Here is a 23,963-nt window from a genome sequence, read left to right on the forward strand (position 1 = left end):
TGGCACGCTGGCGACACCAATTGTCTGCTTTCCACACTACACATCTCACCTGGACGTTTTTTTTTGTTTCCGCAATTTACCTGTTACTGTACTACGAGGAAAACTTTTCTTTAAGTCTCATGATATTGACGTCACCAGGAATGCGGGACACAGAAGAATTGACCTGGATACTGGAAAAGCTACAAGCGACAAAATGTCTATTCTATTCTGTTGCTGTCCCTTTCTCGCTCCCTCTGAGAACAACAATGAGGTATGAGAAATACACTCGAAAACAAGCACATCATGAGACTTGTAACATAATTTGTATTGGCAACTGCATTGGATATTTATGTCTATGACAAAAGTTTGACGTTGTTTGTGTACTAGAAGAGAAACACTTAAACTGTATTTACAATGGATGGTATTCATAGTTTATGGAATTAAGATGACCCTGCAATAAAATGACGCTGTGTTTCTTATGTTTAAGAGCGGAGAGCTAAAGTTAAATGCGTCAGATCTTGTTTTTGTTTGTATATTGTAGGTACAGTGCGTCAACCCACACTTTTGCCACATCTCTGATTATGTGTAATGTAAATACAACTGCATAATGAAAGAATAAACTATAACAGTTTACATTTTGACTCTGTTCTCTTTCTCTTTTTACATGTGTTTAAATGGACTTTCCTTCTTTTTCTGTGTACATGTATGTATGTGTGTGTGTGTGCGTGCGTGTTTTAGAGGCAGGCCCTGCTTCAGCCCAGCACTACTCCCAGAAATCAAGAAGATGTCAAACCAGAGTCAGCTCGACAGATTCGGCCAGCACACTGTGGTCCGTTTTTAATAACTGTGTTGTTGACAGTACAGTGTGTCTCTGTTTGTGTGCCTGTGTTGTCCATATCTGTGAGTGTTTGTTTTTTACAGACACACAAACCCAGAGTCGGAGCGGTAGGTTGGCGCTACGGCTGGTGTGTGTTCAGGAGCTGGACCAGAGATTCTCTGACACTGCGGAGACCTTTAACGAGCAACAGGAGCGCTTTGAGGTCATGACTCAACACATCATCAAACTGCGACAGGCCTTTGGCTGTAACCATGACAACTCCCTGTCTCTGACAGAATGCGTGAAGAGGATCATAGAGGAAAATAGTGAGGGACACTTGTGAACACATCGACACATAGACGCACACAAACACACACGCATGCCTACTCATATTGAACGAAGTGGAGGTGGCTCTCTCAGTGTCTTCATCTCTCACTGTGTAAGTGTTGCTCATTTTCCACCTCTCCCTCTTTCCCCATCTCTCTCCATCTCTCTCCATCTCTCTCTATATCCGTCCTGCCCCAGAAGACAGATACAGGATTACTGTACAAATAAAGGGGTATGACTTCTCCCTCACTGTGGTTCCTCTGAGTTCAGAGACTGAACCAGATTTGTCACTGCCTCCTCGTCTGCGATTGGCTCAAGAGGTGCTGAAGGGGGTATCCAAAAGTGCCAAAGCAACAGTGGCTTCTGGAACCAAACTTAAGGAGCTGACTGGCTGGCTGCTGCGTAGTGAGGAGCGAATGGCGGAGCAGGTGAGGCAAGCAGCACCAACCTATCAGGAGCAGTGTCGTCTGGAAGAGAACCTGAAGGAGACCATGCAAGAAGTGAGGAGGGCAAAAGAGCTGTCGCTAGGATACAGAAAACAGGCTGGAGAGGTCCTTTCTGAGGCCGCTCAGATAGCAGGGGCTAGCACCTAGGCCCTCACACACATTCACACACACACACACACACACACACACACACACACACACACACACACACACACACACACACACACACTAATGTGGCTCAATCTAATATAGATGTGTGTACATGGATTACAAGGACAGATTCTGTCTTAAGTTATTGATTAACATCAAAAACATAAATTAACAGTGTAAAACATAGATTAAAAAACTGCAACTTTTTTCAGTTGAATAGCACAGCTTGCACATTGAGTCACACGTGACACTGGATTTTACTTTACATTTTTGGAGTTTTAATTTTTTTACTACTATTTTACATTTTTGTCACTTTTTTTTATTAATTACTAATTAAGAACAGTGTTGTTCTTTTGTTAACCTTTTAAGATAATTAAGTATGCAGCCCCCTTCCTGTTCAGGAAACCTACTGCGTGTGAAGCTGCTGATTTGTCTCTACGTGAGTTGAAGGATTAATGTCTGAGTAATAAAGGTTAATTCCGCTCCATTTAACTGGATGGCCGTGCATTTATTTATCCATTTAGAAAGTGCTCTATAATATCTGATATAATTTCATTCACATGCATTTTTACTTCAATTAAAGTGATTTCTGTAAAAATGTGTAACGTAGTGTACTTTTGGAATGTCTCTCACTCATTCACTACTTATGCAATCACATCAATTATGTTTTTTTTGTTGAGCGAGAGTTCAAGGCCTGCTCTGGTGGTCTTCTGCTCTGTCTCTGTTCAGTCAACTGTCAAACAGCAATGACAGCGACAACCTACCATAATCGTGGAAATTATTAAAACACGCCCCAGCGGCTAAAGTCATTGGCTATTATTTGTAGGCGATCTTTAAATCTGCTACACTATTGGCTTATATATCTGTCACTCTAAACAAGTCCTCGAGTTCAAGGTAGTCTGAGTGTAGAAAGTAATGAAGATGGAGGGTTTGATGTTGTTGAAATATTTAGGAGATTTATGGAGTAATTGATAGACATTTACCTGTCAAGTCAAATCGATATCGGACGCCAAAAGCAAGAAATTGCAAGATAGTATGATAGTAAGTAACCTAAAACTTTCCTCTCTCATGATCTTAATGTCAAGAAAGCGCTTAGTCTGTAACACACTGACAGTTCAAATCAGAGTGTCGGTTTGGGATTATCCAGCACTGGTAAGCATATTTAGCTGCTGCTCGAGTCTGTACTGTCCACTAAGAAGCTTGTGGATTGCTGGTAGCCGAATCTGTCTTTGGCGAAGAGAAATGTAATGCATTATAGAAAGCCAACCGGCTGAATGGCCAAAAAGCGATCGCTAGCTAGTCAATTTGCCAATCTACAATGGCAGTGTAACGCAACAAAAAATACTAGGAATAACTAGCTAGCTGCTATACAAGATAGCTAGTCCATATTCGTAAACCACGGTTGCCAACAAAACTAGTTAGCTAAAGTAGCTAATGTCGTTTATAATGGTATTATAATATGTATGGTAAGCATTATCTACACTGGAGATTTACACACACATGCAGGTCAGTGTTAAAGCTGATAGAACTTGTGATAGGCTCTGGCTAAACTATGGATAAATACAAGGGACATTCAATGAATGAGCATGTGCCTTTTGACCTGTGTGCGTGCTCAAATTGATTCCTTACCTGACTCCATTATTAATGTGCTTGTACATAGTCTATTATTCGAACAACCAGCCAACCTGCAAGGCTGAGTTAGGCTCGAGCTACTTCTCTATTTGTTCAGGAGGCTGGCTGAGTAATGCATTGTTAGAATTGTTTCAATATCTCTCATGTGAGACCGCTTTCCTGTTTCTATAACACTCTGCAAAACCCCTCTTCCGCAAGAGGCTGGTGAGTGTGTGTGACAGTGTGTGCCGCAGTAAGCTGACTTCAGTACCAAGTAGTCGGATTTCTAAATGAGCTTAATGAATTTGTTTTGTTGGTACACATGTTGTTTAAAATCGAACATGTGGGTTTAATAAGCTGTGTCCTATCCTAAGTCCCAGTTTCAGACAGGGCTACAGACAGCAACTGGGCTTGTCTTATTTATTGTAGAAGCGAGCTGTTCTTTCCACCGTCTTGATACGACTGCCTTTCAGATGTGTGTTTTTGTGTGAGTGTGTCTCTGCCTAATTGCCCTATAGCAGTGGATGTCACTTTAAATATGTTATATTTGGTGCAAAGTGTGTCACTATGGGGGAGGGAGAGGGGGAGAAGGAGGTGAAGGAGAAGGGGAGAGAGAAGCCTGTTAAATTGAGCTGTCGTGCAGCCAGAGTGTCTGGGGTCTCTTAATGCGCTTTGACAGTGAGTCTTCCTCAGGCAACCAGAATGCAGGGCAGGACCCGGGGTCTGTCTGTCGACAGGAATCCATTCCCATGGAGCGAGCAGCAGGGATGCCTCTTGGTGCTGCTCACAGTTCTCCTCTGCTCTCAGAGGTCTGATACACCCTGACCGTTGGAACCCAGTCATCCACTGGACAGAGGCCCAACACAGAGCCTTATATGGAATTTGTCTGAACTGTTTCAGTTTGGTAAATTTGGAAAATCCAGCTAATCACCACATGCGGAAGTACTAAAATTAGGACTGAAAAACCCAAAAAGGAGGATCAGTAAAAGGAACTCTCTGACTAGGACTAAGCCTATTGCTGCCTGGGACTGTGGAGAGATGGATGCGAGAGAGATGGGGAGGCAGGCTAAGAAGAGAGAGAGAGGAACGGAAGCAAGAGAGATAGTGTTGATAACGAGTAAATCACTGATCCTTTTAGGCATACCAGCTAAGGAAGAGGATGCTAAGGAGAGAGAGACGGGGAGGGAGAGGGAGGGGGAGATGTTGAGAGGAGGACAGAGCGTAGGCTGCTATAAGAGGATTCCACCCTGTCAGATCCCTCTCTCGGAACCCACGGCTCTCAGACCACGCTGTGATTACACACACACACACACACGCTGGTGTACACACCCGCAAGCACACTAACACACACACCCACGCACAGGTTCACATGCGCATAGACACACACGTCTACACGTTTATGTACGGACACTAAACAGCCTCAAAAAACAAGGGCTGAAGGCAGTGCACTTTATGTGAGAGGAGCTAAGAACCGCAACGAAAATCAGCCTTCTAGAGGGAGCACTTAAGAGAAGGAGATGAAGGGGAGGGGAAATGTGGAGCAGATGAGGTAACAGAGGGTCATTAGATGGGCAAAGGAAGGAGGGAAGGTATGCAGGTGAGAGAGACAGACGAGCAGAGCCAGCAAGAGAGCCAGGGACTGCCAGACAGGAAACAAGAAATCCAAGAAAGGTGTAAACATCCGGCGGACTGATGGCGGGGGGAGCATTGGAGGTTTGCGGATGCCCAGGGGCCTGTGTGGGCTTGCAGAAGACCAGTCCGACTCCCTTTGTCCTGGGCCAGAATTGCTGGTCTGCCCCCCTCCCGTGCATGGCTCCCATGCAGAACTACTGCCCCGACCTCCCACTGCTCTTTAAAGTAGTGTTAACATGCACACAGAACCCCTCTTCATGACTCCAGTGGTGTAGTGGTTAGTTTAGTGGAGGCAGTGCAGTTGAGTCACAGACTGGGCAAGCGAAGCCAAGTGTTTGAGCCAGTTTCGGATTGTGATGTTATTTAAGGACATTTCCTCAATGTTTCTTGGGGCTGTAGACTTCTCTCTCTTTCTCCCTCAGTCATTTTCACCTTCTTGCTTTCCCACACCCATTCTCTCTCACTCCTTCTCTCCACCCCTTTGCCAGTCATCTGAAACAGAGCTTTCTGATTGGCTTATCCACCCCTCACTTCCTGAAAGAGGAATATATCACGCTCGTGTGTGTGTGCAGCAGGAAGTGAAGTAATTCTCATGAATCAAGGAGGAGTGAGCAGTGTTTCTCTTGTAGACAGGACAACCTAAACATTCACCCTGGCTGTCCATAATACTGTAAGTACTCCCTACCTCTCCAGAGACCTCTGTTTATCCTGGTGTCTTAGACTGTTTGTCTCCGGAACAACTTGTTCAGTTTGCCTGCTTGAAACTTATGACTCAAAATGCCTTAATGTGTCAGTGGGTGTGACCTTTCGTTTTACAGACCTTTTACAGTTGTTAGAGAGAGATTTTATCCTGTGGTCAAAAGAAACAGCATTGGGTCCCGCCAGCTAAAGGTCTAGGTCTGCCTGAACAGTCTGCTGGGGTGATTTGTGTGCGAAATGTTCGAGTCAGAAGATGGAAACGTGCTACTGAGTCATACACTGCGACTGAGAGCATTTCTTACTGTGAATAGAGTACATCGGAGCGCTTTCTGCTTTGTGTTGGTCTTTATGGACTTTGTGCATGTGTGTGTTTGCAGTTAGGCTGGTTGTAGCCTGTGTGTGTGTGTGTGTTTGCAGTTAAGATGTGTGTGCGTGTGTTTGGCAGCAGTCTGATGAGCTTAGTGTACCACTCAGTCCGAAAACGCTACCATTGTGCTCAATGGACACACACACACACACACACACACACACAGAAGATTAGGAGTGTACCTAACAGAGGGGCAGTGTTGGTGTTTTTACAGGGTATGTTTAAAGGATTCCTCGTCCTTTTCAGGAGGACAAGGAGGACAGAGAAGTCACAATATCCTAAGCTCATTCACGAGGACTTACACTACCAACCCAACATCTGAGTGTGTGTGTGTTTCAGCAACAGAGGGGGAAGTTAACAAAAATTGGGCGGGGTGTGTCTAGGAACAGGTTGACAAGTTGGCTGTTCTACCTGAACAGGTTTTGTGAAACCAGAAAGGGAACAGCACTCACCTGTGATGTTCCTCAATAATCTGGCTCTGTTCTGTCACACGCTTGTCTTCAGCCAGGGTTAGGCGGTCCCACCGGCTGGGTGAGGAGGGCTGTGGCTTTGGGTGCCATGTGGGCTATTAGGCCTAAAGACAGAACAGAGAAAACAACTGAATTAATTATCCTAACTGTTGTGTTTGTGTGTTTCTAGTGTGTGTGTGTGTGTGTGTGTGTGTGTGTCCATCCAAGGCAGTTTACCTCCTTGAATCCCTCTGTCAGCCAGGTAACCGGGGGCAGCAGAGACTACTTCTTCTTCCTGCAACTCTGTTCATCACTGTCGCTCTCCTCCTCAATTAGACCCGCCCTCTTGTTTCTGTCCATCCCTCCCTCCCTGCAACTCCACCTCCTGTGTAGATCTATCTTTCAGTGGATCCCCTCATCCATATGCACACCTCTTCATTCTTCAGATCAGTCAGTTTACCCTACCATCTGTCTAGTCAGCTAGACACTTAGCCAATGGGGCCCCTGAATAGTGTATGGTGGTGTGTGTGCCTTTGTCAGTCAGTCTTAGGAAGGAGGATGGTTGAGTTTGGTAAATCTGTCCTCCTATTTCTTGGCTGCTTCACCCAAAGCTATAATCACAGCTTTGTCACTGAAGTTACCCTGCAATCTCACACACAGACACAGTAGCCATAATGAGGTTCCTTTTTTTTCTAGGACTTGTCAGAAAGACAAAAGGAGAGAGTGAGAGAACCAGAGAGGGCAGGAAAGAGTGAGGCAGGATGCTGATTTCCCTGCAGTCGCCTGAATGTTGCCAATTTGATGACTCACTCCTCCCCCCTTAAATTCCCACCATGGTACAGTCTATAAATATACCTGCCAGCAGAGAGGGGCAACTAAGTAGCAATTTGGGGTTGGGGGGGTGGCCATAGTAGATGGCCGTGAAAGGATTTGCTCTTAAAGCGGAAAAAGAGAAAATACCTTGATGAAAGAGAACCTGCTAGAATGTTACAGTAGACGAATCCTATACACCTCTCTAACCTTGTTTGGCTTGTTTGGCTTCGATCCTGCACAAACAGAAACGATAAGGAGGAGAAATGGAGATAGACAGAAGGGAAAGGCACATGGAGGGGTTATGGGGGACATGGGTCACACATTCCACACATCCCGGGTCACACATTCCCTAATCTCATCACTAAACCTAGATTAGGACTGGGACTAGCTTAATCTGAGCCTGGACCTTGAGTGACATGGAGAGAAAATGGAGGCTGCACGTTTAGACACACCAATCACTTTTTCTGTCTCTCTTTACGGTTCTCCATCTCTCGCTCTCACACTCTTTCTTGCCTCCCCCTCCCCCCCCCCCCAGACACACACACACACTCTCTCCCTCCCTCCTTGTTGTTGCGTAACACCATTATAGTGTAGGACACGAAGAGGCGACCAAACGCCGTCAGAGGAGAGGGAGACGGCCAGAGGAGTGAGGAGGAGCGGGGGGGGGGGGGGGGCGTGTGAGATGGAGAGGACTGAGTGTGCAGCAGAGACACGAGGAGACACACACACAGGGACAGGGGGAGTAAAAAAAAGAGAGGGAAGGGGAGGGGAGAATGATAGACAGGAGGAGGCACACGCTCCATGGCATGTGGAGGAGTATGATCCGTACTCATGCCCAGTTGGTTTTTATGAGCATTGCAGGTAAGCACATCGCCATCTAATTCTCTTACCCCCGCTTTCTTTTCATTTCTGTCTCTGTTGAAAGGTGGTCCACACACACACACATTCATTCTGCAATCCAAGTTCAGTCTGCTGATGATGTTGTCTGCATCGCCTCACCGTTCAGCAGCTTTGTAGGGCTATACTAGGCTAACTAGCAGAATGCTCATGCTTGAATTGTTTCTGAAAGTGTGTGTGTGTGTGTGTGTGTGTTTGCTTGCCTGTGGTCAAATGCATGATAGCATTACAAACAACAAGCAATGGCTGACAAGGGACAAGGGAAGGTAACCTTGAAGGTGTGTGTGTGTGGAGTGCGATGGCAAGCAGCTGTTTGCATACGAGGATAGAGGTGGAGGAAGGAATCATCAGAGGAAAACCTGTGTGTTTTTAGGTCCCCACACACACATTAAAGAAAATGTTGTGGATGAATGTGTTTGATAATCAGTTTTTCCTGTCTCCCCCCCCCCCCCTCCCCCCTTGATCTCTCTCTCACAGGTAGAGCTGGTCCTACATCAGATGAGGGAATATGTTGGCTATGGACCAAGGAGTAGTGGAGGAATGGCTGTCAGAGTTTAAGGTAGTGTTTGTGTGTGTGGTAGAAGGAAAGCCCCACAATGACTTAGCATCATCAGTATTCAGACCACTTGTCTTGTTCAGTACACCATCCGATGCTTATCACTGTCAGACTACACACACACACACACACACACAGACTGAAATGATTGCAGGCTAGCTGTCAGCAAATCTAACAGCGGCAAAGGACTCCACCACTAGGAATTGCTTGTTAAAACGCATATTATCCCTCTCATACACACAAATACACAAATACACTCACAGATGCAGATATTGACGGTAGACCTGATGAGACAGTGAGAAGTAACAGTATTGCCTGTGTGTAGCTGAACGCAAAATCTACATTATAGATATGCTAAGATGCTTATCATACAAAATGTCAACTCATGTTGTTCACATGATGGAAGGCTAGTGATGTGTGTGTGTGTGTGTGTCAGACCCTCCCAGACAGTGCCGTGTCCAGCTACGCCGCGTCTCTGAAGGAGAAAGGCTCCCTCGTCCCTGCGCTCTACAAAGTCATCAGAGAGAACTACAGTGACGTGAGCTTTCTCTCCTCCTCTCACCGCTCTCTGACACCCTCACTCTCTGGCTCTTCCTCAAGACTATGAATCTCTCTCTCCTTGTCTCTCTCTCTCCTTGTCTCTCTCTCTCCTTGTCTCTCTCTCTCCTTGTCTCTCTCTCTCCTTGTCTCTCTGTCTCATTCATTCATTCTCTCTCTCTGCCACTTACTCCACCTCTCTTTCCCACACTCTCTCTCTAGAGTCTCTAGTTTCTTTGTATTACTTCAGTGACCTTATGCCTGCTTTAACTCTCACTGCGCGCGTGTGTGTGTATTGTGTGTGTGTGTGCCCGTCTATTGTACGTGTGCAGCTGCTGGAGTCGGTGTGTCACCAGCTGTTTGAGTTCTATCGTAGCGGGGAGCCGCGTCTCCAGCGCTTCACCCTGCAGTTCCTCCCAGAGCTGCTGTGGAGCCTGCTGTCCGTCAGCGCCGCCCGCCACCCCCACACCTCCGGCTGCATAGAGGCCCTGCTGCTGGGCATCTACAACCTGGTCAGTCTGGGTGTGGGTGTGTGTGTGTGTGGGTGGGGGTGGGGGTGGGGGTGGGTGTGGGTGCGTGTGGGTGGGTGGGAGGGTTGAGGGGGTGTAGCGCAGTGCTTGGAGTGATCCGTGACGGAGCACTGTCGGCTCGCATTTGTCTTTTGGAGCTTTCACACGAGTCATTCAGAACAAGCGGATGCCATTTTGTGTCTTTGACTTGATTTGGCTCTCTCTTCTTCTGCCCCCTCCCTCCCTTCCTCTCTGTCTCTCCATATTTCTCTCCCTCCCTCTCCCCCTCCCTCCCTCCCTCCTCGACAGGAAATAGTAGACAAAGATGGACAGAGCAAAGTCCTCTCCTTCGCCATCCCCGCCCTCTCCAAGCCTTCAGTATACCATGAGGTGAGCGCGCACACACACAAACACCTTTCCCCTACCATTGATAGATGGACAAGTGGTCTGAATTGTGCCTAACTCCCTCCCACCCCATCTATAGCCTTCAACAATTGGCTCTCTGGCCTTGACGGAAGGCGCTCTAGCCAACCATGGTCTTAGTAGGGTGGTGTACAGTGGGCCCCACCTCCAGAGAGAGACCTTCACTGCTCAGAACAGGTAAGACGTGCCAAGGGTGCATTCACGCTTGTTCCTCCTTTCATGGTAGGTTTTATGGTTGCACTGTGATAAGCTCACTTGTGATAAAATTTGTTCCAGAACTTGACAAGTTCAAACAGGATTGCGGTGGCATTGGGGTCATGTTGCCGTTTATGTGTGCCCATGTGTGTGCGTGTGTGGATGTGTGCGTGTGACTGTGTGATCTAGGTTTGAGGTGCTGACCTTCCTGTTGCTGTGTTACAATGCAGCGCTCAGTTACATGACCTCTTCCTCCCTGCAGTCACTCTGCCAGCTCAGCTCCAGGTAACACACACACACACACAGTTGATTCAAATACTCCCGCTGCTCTGGTAGCATCTCCTTATCAGATTAAAGGCTTTATTGTGGAAGAAAACATCGATGATACAGAGAGCGAGAGAGACAGAGAGCGAGAGAGAGAGAGACAGAGAGCGAGAGAGAGAGACCCTCAGGTCTTAGAGTGAGCAGTGTTCCCATTAGTCCAGACTAAGGAAAGATGTTTGGTTCAGCTTTATATGAGAGGCTGTGTCCCTTAGTAGCATCAGCTCGGGTTGTAATTAACCTAGAAACAGATCCAAATTGATTCAACAAGGTTTCAGTGATCCTCATTAGCTGACTGTATTCTCTTTTCCCTGATTGGACCACCATGCAGGGTGTGTATCTGCGGTTACCCTCGGCAACAGCTACGCCGCTATAAAGGCATCAGTGCCCGAATGACTGTGACATCAGAGTTCCTGGTCCAGCTCATCACGGGAATACACTACGCCCTGTGAGTGCACCCCCCCCCCCCAACACACACAAACACACATCTCAAACTGAAACTGTAGTTAACTGTAGACACACAACAACAACACAAACAAACTCTCTTCTCTCCACCCTCTCTCTCTCTGTCTTCCTCCCCCTCTCACTCTCTTTCTCTTTCTCTCTCTCTCTCTCTCTCTCTCTCTCTCTCTCTCTCTCTCTCTCTCTCTCTCTCTCCTGCAGGTGTAATGGGGAGGCTGACGTGGGTTCTAAGGCACTGGATGATGTTCTGTACAGAGCTCAGTTGGAACTGTTCCCTGAAGCACTGCTGGTGGGTGCCATGGTGTCTCCGGTCACCCTGGTCACATGACTTCAGCCTCTCTGGAGTGGCCGTGGCCGGAGGATGTGTCTGTGTTTCTAGGAACTGTGTGTGAAAGAGAGAGACAGACATTTTGTGTATGTTTCTTTGGCAATGTAGGCCTATATGTAATCCAAGTAGATTACTTGCATGGTTTAGACTCTGGAACGCTAATCTGTAATCCCGTTGGTCCAGGGGCCAAGGGATTGGACAGTATCTCAACGAATTACAGCAGCACAAGAGGCCAAAGGTGTATTCCAGCCAACAGATCAGATCACGCACAATAGCAATATTGATGTGAAAATGAAAATACAGAAATAATTCCAGAGATTTAATAATCTTTCAGTCGACTAATTATGTCTCAAATTGCACCATAATCTATGCACAGAGAACAGACTGGAGAGCTGAGTTTGAGGACGTGTGTTGGTCCGATTTTTGAGTGTATATAGACTAGTGGCGTATATAGACTAGTGACGTGGCCTGTGTAGCAGTTGCAGCTGACCAACAAAGGGCTTTGTTGTTTTGTGTTTGGTGATTATGGTGCTGAGTCCCTGAGTATCTGAGCTGTGTGACTGGACTTAACTTGAGGCCACCGCACACCCTGGGCCGATACAGTTGTATTGGGAGCCTTAAACGGCAACACAGAAGATTCTTATGGTGGAAATTCCTTCAGTTGTCAGTTCAGCACGTGTGTGTGTGTGTGTGTGGACACACAGTTTCCTGCCCATGGAGATGGAGAAAATGTACACGGCTAAAAAAATAAATGGCGTGTGTTCCTCCGTAGGTGGGCAACGCCATCAAATCGTCCCTGCATGGGGCAGCGCTGAAGAGCAACAAGGAGGGGGCTCGCAGCATCCAGGTGGACATCACCCCCACCTCCTCACGCATCTCACGCAACGCCGTCACCTCGCTCTCCATCCGGGGGCACCGGTGGAAGAGACACGGTGAGACTCACACACACACACACAGTCAGAGGACTTGCAGTCGAAACACCCACACAAACATTACCGGGAAGAAACAGAATGAGGGACTCACTCACAAAAACACACACAGACACACACTTGTGTCTGTAGAAGCTACCCACACAGACCTGGGTGCGCGTCTGTCGCTGTTGTGTTCAGATCAGAGACGAGAGAGAGGCGGCCGTGACACCATCGCTTGTTCATCTCCTCTCCTGTATCCCTCCTCCATATCATCCCTCTCTGCTGAGTCTGGAGGTGACAGAATAGTGCAGACAGGAGATTCCTCACACCCCACATAGATGTCCAGTTTCTAGATGGTGTTTCATTCCCTGTGGTCAGTCACTACCTTCTAGCTGTTCCAGGGTCCTCGATAGGAAAGGAGACCCGGATCTGATGCAGGCAGCTGAGAGGAGAGACAGGCAGCAGAAGAGATGAGACAAGGGAGGAAGGAGTTGGAAACAGCGGAGGTCCACCCAGAGAGATCCGGCCAGAGTCAGAGTCAGTGATTGGCTGGTCCGAGGTGTGAAGCTCCTTAAGTGTTCCACACGCAAAAGAGCAGGAAATAGTAGCCCCTGGACCATTCTCTTCGGATTGAATAGAACCGAAAAGTGACGTTTGTCCTGCACAGTAAGGAACAGCTATTCATGACCCAGAAGTCTCCTCCTACCCTTCCTGTTTCATGGTCCCGGCGTCCAGTCCCACTCAGCCCAGACTGACCTGTGGATCTGGTGAAATAGTGAGCTCCAGTGCTTTCATCTCATCTGTCCTCTAGTCCATGTAGAACTAGCCCCGTCATGTCGACTGTCCTCCAGGTAGAACTAGACCCCTCGTGTCTACTGTGGGATCACTATGATTTCTGTCTTTGAACTTTTTGTTTTCTTTCAGCCATTACATTTATTTGTATTTTTTTGTTGTCACATGTGTTTGTGTGTTTGTTTTGATCTGTGTGTGTGTTTGTCCATGGTGCATGTGTCTCCATGTGTCCATGTCTCTGTGTTCATATACGCCCCCCCCCCCCCCCCCCCACCAGAATCCCAGGAGGTCAGTATAGACAGTGATCCCGCCCTGGGGGGGGTCTCTATCCCCGAGATCAGTGTGACGGGGGTGAGCGGCGAGCGCATGCCCAACGGAGACTCCCTGCGACCTCGCTCCGACCTGCGAACACAGCCTGACCCCGAGCCACTGGGCGGAGCCTCCGAGGTCAGCTTGGACACTAGAGGTCACGACCCCCCCAACCCCAAGGGTCAGGAGGTCAGGAGGCAGAAGTCTGTGAGGCGATTGGTGGATGAGGGTACTGGGCCCTCCTCCATAGGGAGGAGCCAGCACTAGGCTCCACCCTCTCCTCTCCCCCACCCACTCCCAGGGGTAACCTAGGTAACCGTGTGTTGGGACTTGGTCTGGAACTGCATGGTGAAAGCTGACTAATGTTTGTGCTGCCCTCTGCAACTCAACCTGGCCTTTTTCTATAAAGGACAATCACCTTTTTTTCCAAATCCCACTACTCCTCTCATCCTTGTCTTCGGTCCTTTTATCCAGCCTCTTCCCTTCGTTCACTTACTCACTCTCCATCTCTTGTCCTGTAATAAATAAAGCCCGAGCCGGAATGATGATTTCCTTAACTGGAAGCTCGAATGTTCTAATACTGTTTGTGTGGGGGGAAAATCATGATATGAGCACCAGATTGTCCTCAGGTTCCGGTTGAAAACTGAAACACTGTCCAAGAGTGTGACAGTCACCAGCAGCCGTAGGGCATTGTGGGATCAAGGGCTGCAACGTTTTTATTTTTGGTATTTTTTTGTGGTCTCACTCCCGACACATTGCCACCAGGGTTGCCACGGGAGACAGACTGGTCCCTCCTGATTGGTAGCTACAGTAGCTGAGGAGGATAGGCAGCTCTTGATGGATTGGATGCCAGCTCATGTCAAAGCATACAGAATCTGAGTGGAATATCCACAATGAGAAATCTCAAGTGAATCGGACCTTGAAAGCCCAGCCACACATGGGGCTCTGCTAAGTACAAGCCCCTATGTGGCTAAACTAGAGTCCTTTTGATAAACTTCTTATTAGATGTGTGATGGACCTGCCTATCTCTCAGCTGGTGACTGGTGTACAGTGATAGAATAAGATGGGTATCATTCCTGTGTGTGTGTGTAAGAAACAGAGTATAAGTGTATTTTAGACTGTGAGTATGTACAGTACCAGTCAAAAGTTTGGACATATTTCATGGGAAAATGACTGGTACTGTACGTGTGGGTGTGTTTGTGCCTGGTCCTTTGGTGCCTCTTGAGCTTTCTGCTAACTACATTTCCCTCACTCCTGCTTCGTGCTTTGGGACTGTGATCTTCCCTGATACCTGTAACACAATGTTTCACCTAGCCAACGTGTGTGTGTGTGTTTCTGTGTGTGTGACAATCTTACCCCTCTATTTCATAATGTAGTTGAACTCTGTCATACAGCCTGCTTCCCATTCTGTCCGATATCTAGCGACACATTCTGGTTTTAGTTGTGAAGTAAAGACCTGAACTAGAGTTACCACTGTAATCTTAAGTTCTGTGGTCTAAACCAGTTTCTATGCTCTTGGTTTCAGGATGTGGTGTGAATGACTGCGGCTTCATTTGAATGTATAAAACAGGCTGAATGACAGAGATGTGACTTTCCTTCTCTTTCATGTGGTACTTCCTTTTCTCTCGGTTAATATCTCTCTCTTTCTCTCTCTTCCTCTCTGTCTCTCTCCCCCCAGACGCAGTGGATCTGGGTTCCCCGGACGAGCTGATGGAGATCTCTGAAGTGGACGAGGGGGTGTGGCCGGGTGGGGCTGGGCCTGACCTGACTCCACCCACCATCACCGTGAGCAACAGTGTACCCTCGGCAACACCCGGGGGAAAGGCCAATAAGAGAAACCGACTGGGCGGGCGAGCCAGTAGGGATAAGGAGGCGTGTCCCTCCATGGGGCGGGCGGCAAGCGAGAGTGTGGAGCTGTCATTCAAACGTCTGACGCTGACCTCCAGCCAATCGGTGCCCAAGGCCGGGGCTCTCAGTAACCTGACACGTACAGCCAGCGCCGTTTTCTCACGCTCCTTCGAGCACGCTGGTGGCAATGCCCCCCCTCCTGGTAACCACGCCAATGAGACTGGGCGCTACTCATGTAGTTTGCAGGAGGAGGGGCTAGGGTATTTAAGCCCCGTCCCTAACCATGCACAGCGCTCTCCCAGCATCAGTGTGCACCTCGGCAGTGACCTTTGAACCCTGAGTCCCCTCCTCTCGGAACGACATCGCCCCTGACCCTGTACCTGTGACCTGGAACTAGCCTGCCAGTAGGACTAGATCACTAAAAACACACACCATACACCTTGTCCTCGTCCAACTTGTATTCCTGCTTCCCCTTCTCAGTTATACACTCCAGGCCACCATCCCTCTCCAGCCCAGGAGTTGTCTTTACTCCTGTCATCCCCACATTGAGAGTGTCATCAAGGCCTGGTGGAGAATTGGTGACTGGCAACCGACTCTTGAAACTACAGACTTACTGCCATCTGGTGATGTGTTGACAAAACTGCAGCTTGTTGAATCCCTGCCCAGTCGTCTTTGTGTGTGTGTCTGTGTGTGCGCATCACTAAAACTGTGTCTGCAATGATTTGGAAATGTAATATTTTAATTAAATCTTGTTGTCCTGCTTGGCTTTCCATGCATCCCCCCTGACTACGCCCCTTATGATGGGGCAGACACTGTATGTACTGTGTGTGTGTGTGTGTGTGTTTTTAGTGTGCATGGCTGTTTAAGAATAAAGGCTGCTGATTGATACAAGATATGATTCTCCTGAACAGAAGTAAACCATTATTTTAATTACAATAACCTTCCGTGACCTGTGCCCACCCTCGTACTCCCATCCTGTGTTCCTGTTGCTACGGCAATTACCTGCTTCTTCATTCAGTGACTCTTAAATGAGCTAAATGAGCAAAGGTCTCATATAAGGATATGTCCTGATTGTTTACAGTGGGAAAATGTTGATGTCGTTCTGTAAAAGCAATATGTTTCTCTGTCTTTCCCACACCCTCCCCCTGGCACCTTCTGATTGGCTGTCCACCCCGTAATGACCTTTGGAGAAATTGATTTTTATTTTTTTACTTGATTTGGGATCTATACAATGTTTTGTGTGATGTGTAAACTGTGGACCTTTTTGTTTGAAAGAGAGAGACTGGTATTTTTAAAAAGCAAAGAAGGCTTTGAGCTGTGGTATTTCTTCCCAGAAAGGGAGAAAGCGTTTTGTTTTCTGGCAGTATTAACACTCCCACGTACAGTGTTGAAAGAGCTTAATAGCCTCTGCTTGACACAGCCCTCACGCCAAAGTAGTAAGGCAACACCAAGATCCCAGATCAATCCATATGCTCCTACCCCACCTCCAAAACCACTGCAGATCTCACAGCAGGAGAAAGCAATATGGCTGGTGTTCAGCTGTTCTACAAAAGGTGAAGCGTTCACTATATTTCTAACACCAAGCCAACCATTTACAGATCTTTACTTGTTGATTGGGGGGGGAGAGGTCAGTTTAAGGTTGTGCATCCTGATTTCTCCACTCCAATCCACTCCTTTTTTAGGTGTTAGTACAATAGTGAAATTGTGTTTGTATGTCTGTCAGCTCCACCACCTGCTTGTGTCCCCTCCTTATTGACAGAACCGATCTGTAGGACAGACAGAGCACTGTGGAACTCTACTGTAAGACAACTCCTTCAAACATTAAGTGTTCTAAAATATCTATCTACAGCTCCACAGGCCCACTGTCCCAGAGAACGTGTGTTCCTTAATTATATAAGTGTTTTTAGAACTGTTTTATATCTAAGAGGAACAAATAACAATCATCATGTTTCTGTATGTTGATTTACAGAATGTGAAAATAAGCTGGTGAGTTGTACATACTGTTGTACTAAAGTTGTTGGTTTATTGGCCTTTTTGTCTGAAGATTACTCTCTTGCTAGAACTTCTGGGAATAAAGTGTTTCTATATTTCAGACTGTTCTCATCTGTTACACACATTATAGTCCACCATACTTAAATATCTACATCGCTGGTGCATAGCTCTTGGATGTTTGGAGTTTCCCATAACTTACATTAAATCAGCATTGGATGTTGCTGAATGTAACTTTACAAAACAGTAACTTTACAATGACTACATGTAAATGATTAAATGTACAATGTAAACTTCAGTGGATCACCATTTTGCATAGTGTAGCTAATTGCGTCCACTCGGTGGCGCTTGTTGCGTTTGACCTCATATTTCTACTGTCGCAAAACAATGCGCCTCTTTACGGCCATACATCCCTTAACTTCCTGTTTTACGTCATTGGCAGCTAACAAGTCGTGAAGTCGTATTTGACCTGCCGAAGCTAAAGCTCTGCTGTGAAACATGGCAAAACTTAGCAAAGAGACCAAACAGCGTCTACAGCAGGTGTTCCAGTGCGGACAGTTTGTCATCCGATGGGGCTTTATCCCCACGGTTCTCTACTTGGGTGAGTATAGAGGCGGTGAGCAGAACTGACCACGTTCGTTAGCCAGCATGCTAAGTATTAACATTTGGGCTGGGCAAGCTGTGACGTTCACCCAGTTTTAAGAAGCATGGGTGAACGTTACAGCCCAGCCCAAATTGGACTAATTTATTCGACTTCCAGAGCCTAATCATAGCGTAAGCATAACCTAGTTTATGGTACTGCAGCCATGAGAACATGCTTGATAGGGCCGACAACAGAAGTACCTTAAACCTACACGGCGCATAAATACCACCATATCAGAGGCACTTGAGTGATGGGAAGAAGGAAGTTTGCACCATGTTTGCATCAGCCATCGGCTTACAGCAGTTGATTTGTGTGTAACGCATCCAAGTTTTTATAACTACTGAGTGTTCCTAGTTGACCTATTTACTAGACTAGTCAGAGGACCACAGTTTCCAGAATTATTTGAGGATGCATTGGGGAAGCCAGAGGCCCTGCATAACTTCCTTGCATCAGAGTTGGAAGGCGGCGGCGGGGAGGGGGGGGGGGGGGGGGGGGGGGGGGGGCATGCAGAGATCTACAGCAGAAGGACACTAGTGGCTATCTGGGGATCAGTCAGTAGGCATTTCCCATTTTAGTTTATTCTCAGTATTTCAATACAAACACAAATGTGTGTGGGTACGTATTTTGGTAGTGAGGTGTGCTGGGACAGTTTCTAGAGATGACATCAACTTGTGCCAAGTTGCCTTAGAAGAGGCTCATTGATCCCTCTTCTGTCTTTGATCATCAGGTTTCAAACGAGGGGCGGATCCAGGAATGCCAGAACCCACAGTCTTGAGGTAGCGTGTATGTCTTTCTATGTCAAATTCTTTGTATTAAAGATATGTTTTTATAATGAGTTTTTAATATATATTCAATCGTTGTCCAGTTTGTTGTGGGGTTAAGGAGGACCTTCGCCTGACCAATCACCTTCTCTCAACATTACCCTACCAGCCGACCAGCAGTTACTAAGGAAACAAACACCATTTCATCCCCACAAACTGCAACTAAAGAGCCGGCACCCATCTTACTGTCCAAGTAAACATGTTGGCCATCTCTCCACTCACCTATATGTGTATGGAATATATATGAATATATGTGTATGGAATATATATGTGCTGTTAAGGTCCCTATACGTCCCCAGTAATGTAGCCTCAATATATCCTGGACAAGTGAAGGCTGGCCAATACATCTAATTTGGACTCTTGGAATCACATTGGAGTCATTGGAGACTCCAGTGTAATAGTGTACCAGGTTATGCTTCTCTGGAGAAATTGTTATATGCAATGGATTCATGTATGTCTGCATAAAGTATAGGGGAATTCTTTAGTTTCTTTTTTATATATATATACCTTCAGTGTAAGAATTTGTTCATTTTTTTTTCAATTTCAATCACTACTGCAACAATTAAACTCCTGTTGAGCCTAGAAAATACTTGTTCAGAATAAACTAATAGTGTAAACAAGCACACAAGGTGTTTTGTATTCTTCTCACTTTTAATATTCCTCAATGCAAATATGAGTTGCTCAAATGCGTTCAATAATAAAATGTCAATTTACAAATAAATTACGAAAACGTATGCATTTTTTAAAATTAACACTATTTGGGTATAAATATGACTTAAATATAAAATCTATAAAAGACGAGTAACTGGTACACTAGTAACTGCATTTGAAATAAATATATTTTGACTTGTACTGCAACAAAATAAGTTTTAGATAATTTTCTATAACCAATACAATATGCATAAATAAATATGTGCTTCCACAATAAATTATTCTTGTATAACTTATACATTCCTTATTCAAGTATTGCCCAAATCTGAACTACTATAACGTAGGATTCAACTGCAGTGAATGTAAGTCAGTTTAAACTATAAATCACAAAAACAATAAATAGACCAATGTACTAAGTAAAAATGGATGTCTTCAGAAATGTAGATACACTTGAAGTAAAAAAGCACAGTTCTGTCTAAGGCACCAATACCCAGGTCACATCTGTTCCAGAGAAGTATTCTTCTTGCTGCGCCGCTCTAACCTACACAGAGCCCTCTTGGTGTCAGCCAAGAATGCCCGTAAGTCACGCAGGATCACTAGTTCTGTTATCTTCTTCTGCCACTCTGTGCCACGGGACAGCTCCTTCAGCAGCTTGTCTTGGTCCTTCATGTTTAATTCTATGACCTTGGAATCCTTCCTCTGTAGAGGAACAGAACACATGAACACAGAATTATACCACTGGAATTTGCTACTTATAATAGCGTTACTTGAAGTTTGTGCATTATTGTAGGGGTTAAAGACCATATTCGGATACAGCTTGTGAACCAATGATAGAAACAAGGTACCTGTAATATAATGTAATAAAAAAATATTAATTAAGAAGCTTTGATCCAAAACCACCTCTTGGTCCGCAATCAAATGCCCTATAGGATATACCAATCCACTAATATATATACAACAACATGCAAGGTGAAGTAAATAAATCTAAAGTCTAAATAAATGAAAACCAATACCTTGTGTTGAAGGAGGTGTAGCAAGTCCTTGGTATGGTTTATGATAGAAAAGACCATTTCTGAGCTGTTGGACTCTGTCTCTGCATGCTGGAGCAACACCATGTATTCTGTTAGGCCTTCGGACAGCTTCTCCTGACAAGTCTCCTACAAAATGGCAAAGAGTCAGAACTGGCATCAGCAAGACACATGCTCATTCTGTTATTTAGTATAATAACATGCATTTCGTTTTTATATCTATGTTATCATTAATGCTACCCATTTCTGAATCAAATATCTCCACCCGATACGAGGCAAAACCACAAGTGAATGTGTGCTTTTTAAGAATACGCAAGAGAAGACACCACACCAGAAACTAAAAACTCTTACTTTGCTTTGGTGGTTGTTCAAACACCATGCCTTTGGTGTGGACAGCATGTAGTATTTAAGGGAGTCCGTTATTGAAGCATTAAACTTGTGTTCTTTGATCTAGTTTCAAAAGAACAGCATCAGTGAAATCATCTAGTTCCACCCCACATGTAGGGTGAATACAGGTAAAGACACTGAGATGAATTAAAGAAAACATGAAAGACCAAATACAGGAAGCATGACCCTTCTTTGAACATCTGCTGACAATATTTAACAATTTTTATTTGCTTCATATGGCAATGTCATTTCACATAATGATTTTTGAGATCCTAATGTTGAAAAGACACATGCCACCCCCAAAAGTGACCTCACAAACATAGAAACACAACAATTTAGCCCTTAACCCTCAAAAAATAAAAGCCCTTTACCCTCAAAGGATGAACTCTGTAATGAGTTCTGATAATTTAGGTATTTACACAGAGACATCAAAGATCAAGATTAAGTGTCCCACTTTACCTGTGTTCACCCTACATACTGTAACTTCAGCTGAAGCCTTCAATACTTTTATAAACATTTGAATGAAAAATGTGCCTGGTTTGACTCTCACCTTCTGTCCTTGAAGTTCCGTGACTTCATGAATTAGAACCTTTATCTTGCTCTCCCAATTACTCGACGCGCTGAAAGTGCAGGAAGTCGGCACATTCAGCTCGTCTCCAGACGTTTCTTCTGAAGGGACCTCGGAGACTGGAGTCGGGACCGGGCTAGCAGTTGCATTTATCAGTAGCCATGTTATCATTAAGGCGAAATGTGACGTTTCTGCGAAGAGAATAAACGATGCAGTTAGCCGTTAGTGTCTAAATAGACCGCACTGACAAACAAGGAACTAGGAGAGTAAGGCAACTTACTTGTTAAAGAAAACATTTTTTTTCTTTTAATTAACCAGAGAAGGACACTGTAGCCAGAGATGATGAAGGTGCATTTGGAATGTTTAGTGATGCGCTGGGCATTTATAGTCGAGGTTATCCTCATAGGATATCCTCATGCGTAACTTGTTCCTATCTATCTGATGTATTAACTAATAACAACCTCTTCATTATACATGCGTCACGAGGAATTAGTTGACTCATTATTGAAACTATTGACCAATATTACCCAATTAATCCAACATTTTGGGCATGAATAGTGAATGTGAGGTTATGGTGTGGGGTTTTTCATACTGGCCTCTTGGACTGATTCAAGATGGGTTAACTTGAATGTGTAATAATAGTAACCACGTTTGCTGGAATTGTTTCTCTCACTTGCTCAATTGTTAAAGCAGGACAAGAATGCCCAAACTGAAGTTAATGAAGATTAAATGTAATAACATAGCAAATGAATAAAAATCTTTTAGCACAAACTTTTTTCCAAAGCAACATACAGGAAGAATTTTATCCTGCAACCTCTTGATCTGCAGGAAAACGCTTCCACTAAGCTGACTATCCTTAAACCAGTCACAAGGTCTAACAATGTCACCCACAACATTATACAAAATTAAGGTTTGACACTTTTTCTACCATGACTAATATCAATTGTAAAGAGAACAAGAAGGAAACAAGGCATTACTCCTGGCCAAGGCCAAATGAGGAGGGCCAGCAGAAGAAGAGCCAAGTGAAGAAGAGAGAGTACCACGATCCACATTATATCCAACCATCAACTGACAGAAACAACCAATCAGGGCTGCATTTCCCCAAAGCGTCGTAAGCCTAAATTGATCGTAGAATCCATCATACAACAAATCTTAGTTTAACTTGCCGTTCCCAAAGACATCTTAGCTGAAGTGCCTCTTGAAAATTCTTAGCTCTTGAAAGTGCATAGATTAGCCTACTCCTTACGAGCATGTTTGGGAAACGCACGTAAGAAATATCAATGGGTTTATTTTTTTTTGCTCGATCGTTGCTACGATCCATTAGCCTGACATTGTCATAATCATAATTCTAGCCAGAATATGAGTCTGAAACTGCTCTGTTGGGCTGTGAGTATGGGGCGTGTTTCAACCGAACTTGTAAAAAAAATGCCTCTTCGCTCAATTGGATATACAACCAATCAGAGCAACTTAGTATGTTGTTTGTTGAAATTCAACCCAAGCGCTCTTTGGTGACGTGGTTTATTACGTTACCGTTGATCATCTGTCCATCATCGTATAAAGCCCCCCCTGACAATTTGATTGGTCCGAACAGCTCCTGTTCGGACATACTTTTTCCCCAACCGAGCGATCCCAGACCCAATTTCCCGACCCAATTTTTTTGTGGGCAGGGCTAAATTAGGCTGCCAGCCAGACTAACGATCCATTGTTATCGGGAAACGCAGGCCAGATCTCGTTGTGATCCTTAAGCCGACTTATCATATGGCTACGGCCTTTAGGGTTGGGCTATCAACAATACTGCTTGAATTGGCGTTTGCCATATTCGGACCAGTGGCTTGTGGTGCAACGGGCCATTGTTAATCCGTGATCCGTACAGATCTGATTTCATGGATCTCGATGCAGGGTTACATTGAAAAAATATACAGATTCAGCCCACCATCGATTCCCATGGTATTTGTCATATTGCCCAACTCTACTACCAATGCAACAGGAGTTAAGATGGTGTAAGAGGCCTTGGTGGTGCTTTCATACTCTTATGGGGGGTCGCTTAACTTTAACTGTGAGGAGGATGGAGACTTCATCCAGAGAGTCTTTACTGTTGTAATAATGGACTGACTTACGTAACTGGGCATGAATCAGAATGCCCCATTCCAGGAATGTTTGCAAAGTACAGTTTAGAAGAAGCAGTTTGGTTTCAGTCAAAAAAGGTAAGTGAGACTCGATAAAAGGGTTGGTAATCAGGATCTGGTCATTTGTTAATAAAAAAAACTATAAATGACCATTAGTTCATTAAAATAATTACGCAACTTTAGGTGTGGGGCTGCTTAGTCATTTTTGGATTTTCTTTATCAAATATTTGTGGTATTTGTGATGAACGCTCTAAAACAGCTATATGAACCAACTCATTGTAGACGGACTTTAGCACCTGTGTGGCACACAGGTCCAAGATTGATAAGAAAAATGTGCAAACAAAATGTGCAAACAAAACCTGTAAACAAACC

General features: G+C 45.3%; 5 protein-coding genes across 9 annotated transcripts; 4 read left to right on the forward strand and 1 right to left on the reverse strand.

Moving 5' to 3' along the window:
• The first annotated feature begins 85 nt into the window (after positions 1-85).
• On the forward strand, positions 86-2,208 carry si:ch73-345f18.3. 2 transcript variants are annotated; one of them, XM_047018724.1, is made up of 4 exons: positions 86-250; positions 718-808; positions 901-1,122; positions 1,325-2,208. In XM_047018724.1, exons 1-4 carry the CDS (start codon positions 194-196, stop codon positions 1,714-1,716), a joined length of 762 nt encoding a protein of 253 aa, XP_046874680.1. In that variant the 5' UTR covers positions 86-193; the 3' UTR covers positions 1,717-2,208. The 2 variants fall into 2 exon arrangements, with proteins under 2 accessions (XP_046874680.1, XP_046874679.1); XM_047018723.1 differs by having other exon boundaries at positions 96-250; positions 1,322-2,208.
• A 408-nt stretch (positions 2,209-2,616) lies between these two features.
• On the forward strand, positions 2,617-15,520 carry LOC124466809 (hyccin-like). 3 transcript variants are annotated; one of them, XM_047018692.1, is made up of 12 exons: positions 5,519-5,632; positions 8,665-8,746; positions 9,180-9,281; positions 9,613-9,792; positions 10,099-10,179; positions 10,274-10,389; positions 10,597-10,692; positions 11,060-11,176; positions 11,392-11,479; positions 12,291-12,450; positions 13,499-13,842; positions 15,209-15,520. In XM_047018692.1, the coding sequence occupies exons 2-11, from the start codon at positions 8,696-8,698 to the stop codon at positions 13,795-13,797; spliced, it is 1,290 nt and encodes a 429-aa protein (XP_046874648.1). In that variant the 5' UTR covers positions 5,519-5,632; positions 8,665-8,695; the 3' UTR covers positions 13,798-13,842; positions 15,209-15,520. The 3 variants fall into 3 exon arrangements, with proteins under 3 accessions (XP_046874649.1, XP_046874646.1, XP_046874648.1); XM_047018693.1 differs by lacking the exons at positions 5,519-5,632; positions 15,209-15,520 and adding an exon at positions 2,617-2,760; XM_047018690.1 differs by lacking the exon at positions 15,209-15,520 and having other exon boundaries at positions 5,518-5,632.
• On the forward strand, positions 13,849-17,470 carry LOC124466830 (hyccin-like). The gene has a single exon (XM_047018731.1). It carries the CDS (start codon positions 15,136-15,138, stop codon positions 15,709-15,711), a length of 576 nt encoding a protein of 191 aa, XP_046874687.1. The 5' UTR covers positions 13,849-15,135; the 3' UTR covers positions 15,712-17,470.
• A 318-nt stretch (positions 17,471-17,788) lies between these two features.
• tomm7 (translocase of outer mitochondrial membrane 7 homolog (yeast)) lies at positions 17,789-19,456 on the forward strand. Its single transcript, XM_047018737.1, has 3 exons — positions 17,789-17,968; positions 18,738-18,786; positions 18,876-19,456. The coding sequence occupies exons 1-3, from the start codon at positions 17,866-17,868 to the stop codon at positions 18,889-18,891; spliced, it is 168 nt and encodes a 55-aa protein (XP_046874693.1). The 5' UTR covers positions 17,789-17,865; the 3' UTR covers positions 18,892-19,456.
• LOC124466824 (interleukin-6-like) lies at positions 19,317-22,755 on the reverse strand. 2 transcript variants are annotated; one of them, XM_047018722.1, is made up of 5 exons: positions 22,632-22,755; positions 21,448-21,656; positions 20,862-20,960; positions 20,496-20,639; positions 19,317-20,181 (listed from the first exon to the last, which is right to left on the reverse strand). In XM_047018722.1, exons 2-5 carry the CDS (start codon positions 21,634-21,636, stop codon positions 19,978-19,980), a joined length of 636 nt encoding a protein of 211 aa, XP_046874678.1. In that variant the 5' UTR covers positions 21,637-21,656; positions 22,632-22,755; the 3' UTR covers positions 19,317-19,977. The 2 variants fall into 2 exon arrangements, with proteins under 2 accessions (XP_046874678.1, XP_046874677.1); XM_047018721.1 differs by having other exon boundaries at positions 21,746-22,755.
• Positions 22,756-23,963: the final 1,208 nt, after the last annotated feature.

The sequence above is a fragment of the Hypomesus transpacificus genome, chromosome 4 (genome assembly GCF_021917145.1).
Source record: "Hypomesus transpacificus isolate Combined female chromosome 4, fHypTra1, whole genome shotgun sequence".
Classification (NCBI taxonomy): domain Eukaryota; kingdom Metazoa; phylum Chordata; class Actinopteri; order Osmeriformes; family Osmeridae; genus Hypomesus; species Hypomesus transpacificus.

What these genes read in the sequence shown, in the direction of transcription:
- LOC124466824 (XM_047018721.1), bottom strand. Translation starts at nt 21,869, where the DNA reads ATGAGGATAACCTCGACTATAAATGCCCAGCGCATCACTAAACATTCC. An exon ending in AAAAATGTTTTCTTTAACAA is followed by an intron (nt 21,657 to 21,745) that starts GTAAGTTGCCTT and finishes TTCTCTTCGCAG; the next exon opens with AAACGTCACATTTCGCCTTA. An exon ending in TACACCTCCTTCAACACAAG is followed by an intron (nt 20,182 to 20,495) that starts GTATTGGTTTTC and finishes GTTCCTCTACAG; the next exon opens with AGGAAGGATTCCAAGGTCAT.
- LOC124466830 (XM_047018731.1), top strand. Translation starts at nt 15,136, where the DNA reads ATGTGGTACTTCCTTTTCTCTCGGTTAATATCTCTCTCTTTCTCTCTC.
- LOC124466809 (XM_047018693.1), top strand. Translation starts at nt 8,696, where the DNA reads ATGTTGGCTATGGACCAAGGAGTAGTGGAGGAATGGCTGTCAGAGTTT. An exon ending in ACGGGAATACACTACGCCCT is followed by an intron (nt 11,177 to 11,391) that starts GTGAGTGCACCC and finishes TCTCTCCTGCAG; the next exon opens with GTGTAATGGGGAGGCTGACG. An exon ending in GCACCGGTGGAAGAGACACG is followed by an intron (nt 12,451 to 13,498) that starts GTGAGACTCACA and finishes CCCCCCCACCAG; the next exon opens with AATCCCAGGAGGTCAGTATA.
- si:ch73-345f18.3 (XM_047018723.1), top strand. Translation starts at nt 194, where the DNA reads ATGTCTATTCTATTCTGTTGCTGTCCCTTTCTCGCTCCCTCTGAGAAC. An exon ending in CCTCTGAGAACAACAATGAG is followed by an intron (nt 251 to 717) that starts GTATGAGAAATA and finishes TGCGTGTTTTAG; the next exon opens with AGGCAGGCCCTGCTTCAGCC. An exon ending in GAGGATCATAGAGGAAAATA is followed by an intron (nt 1,123 to 1,321) that starts GTGAGGGACACT and finishes GTCCTGCCCCAG; the next exon opens with AAGACAGATACAGGATTACT.
- tomm7 (XM_047018737.1), top strand. Translation starts at nt 17,866, where the DNA reads ATGGCAAAACTTAGCAAAGAGACCAAACAGCGTCTACAGCAGGTGTTC. An exon ending in CCCCACGGTTCTCTACTTGG is followed by an intron (nt 17,969 to 18,737) that starts GTGAGTATAGAG and finishes TTTGATCATCAG; the next exon opens with GTTTCAAACGAGGGGCGGAT.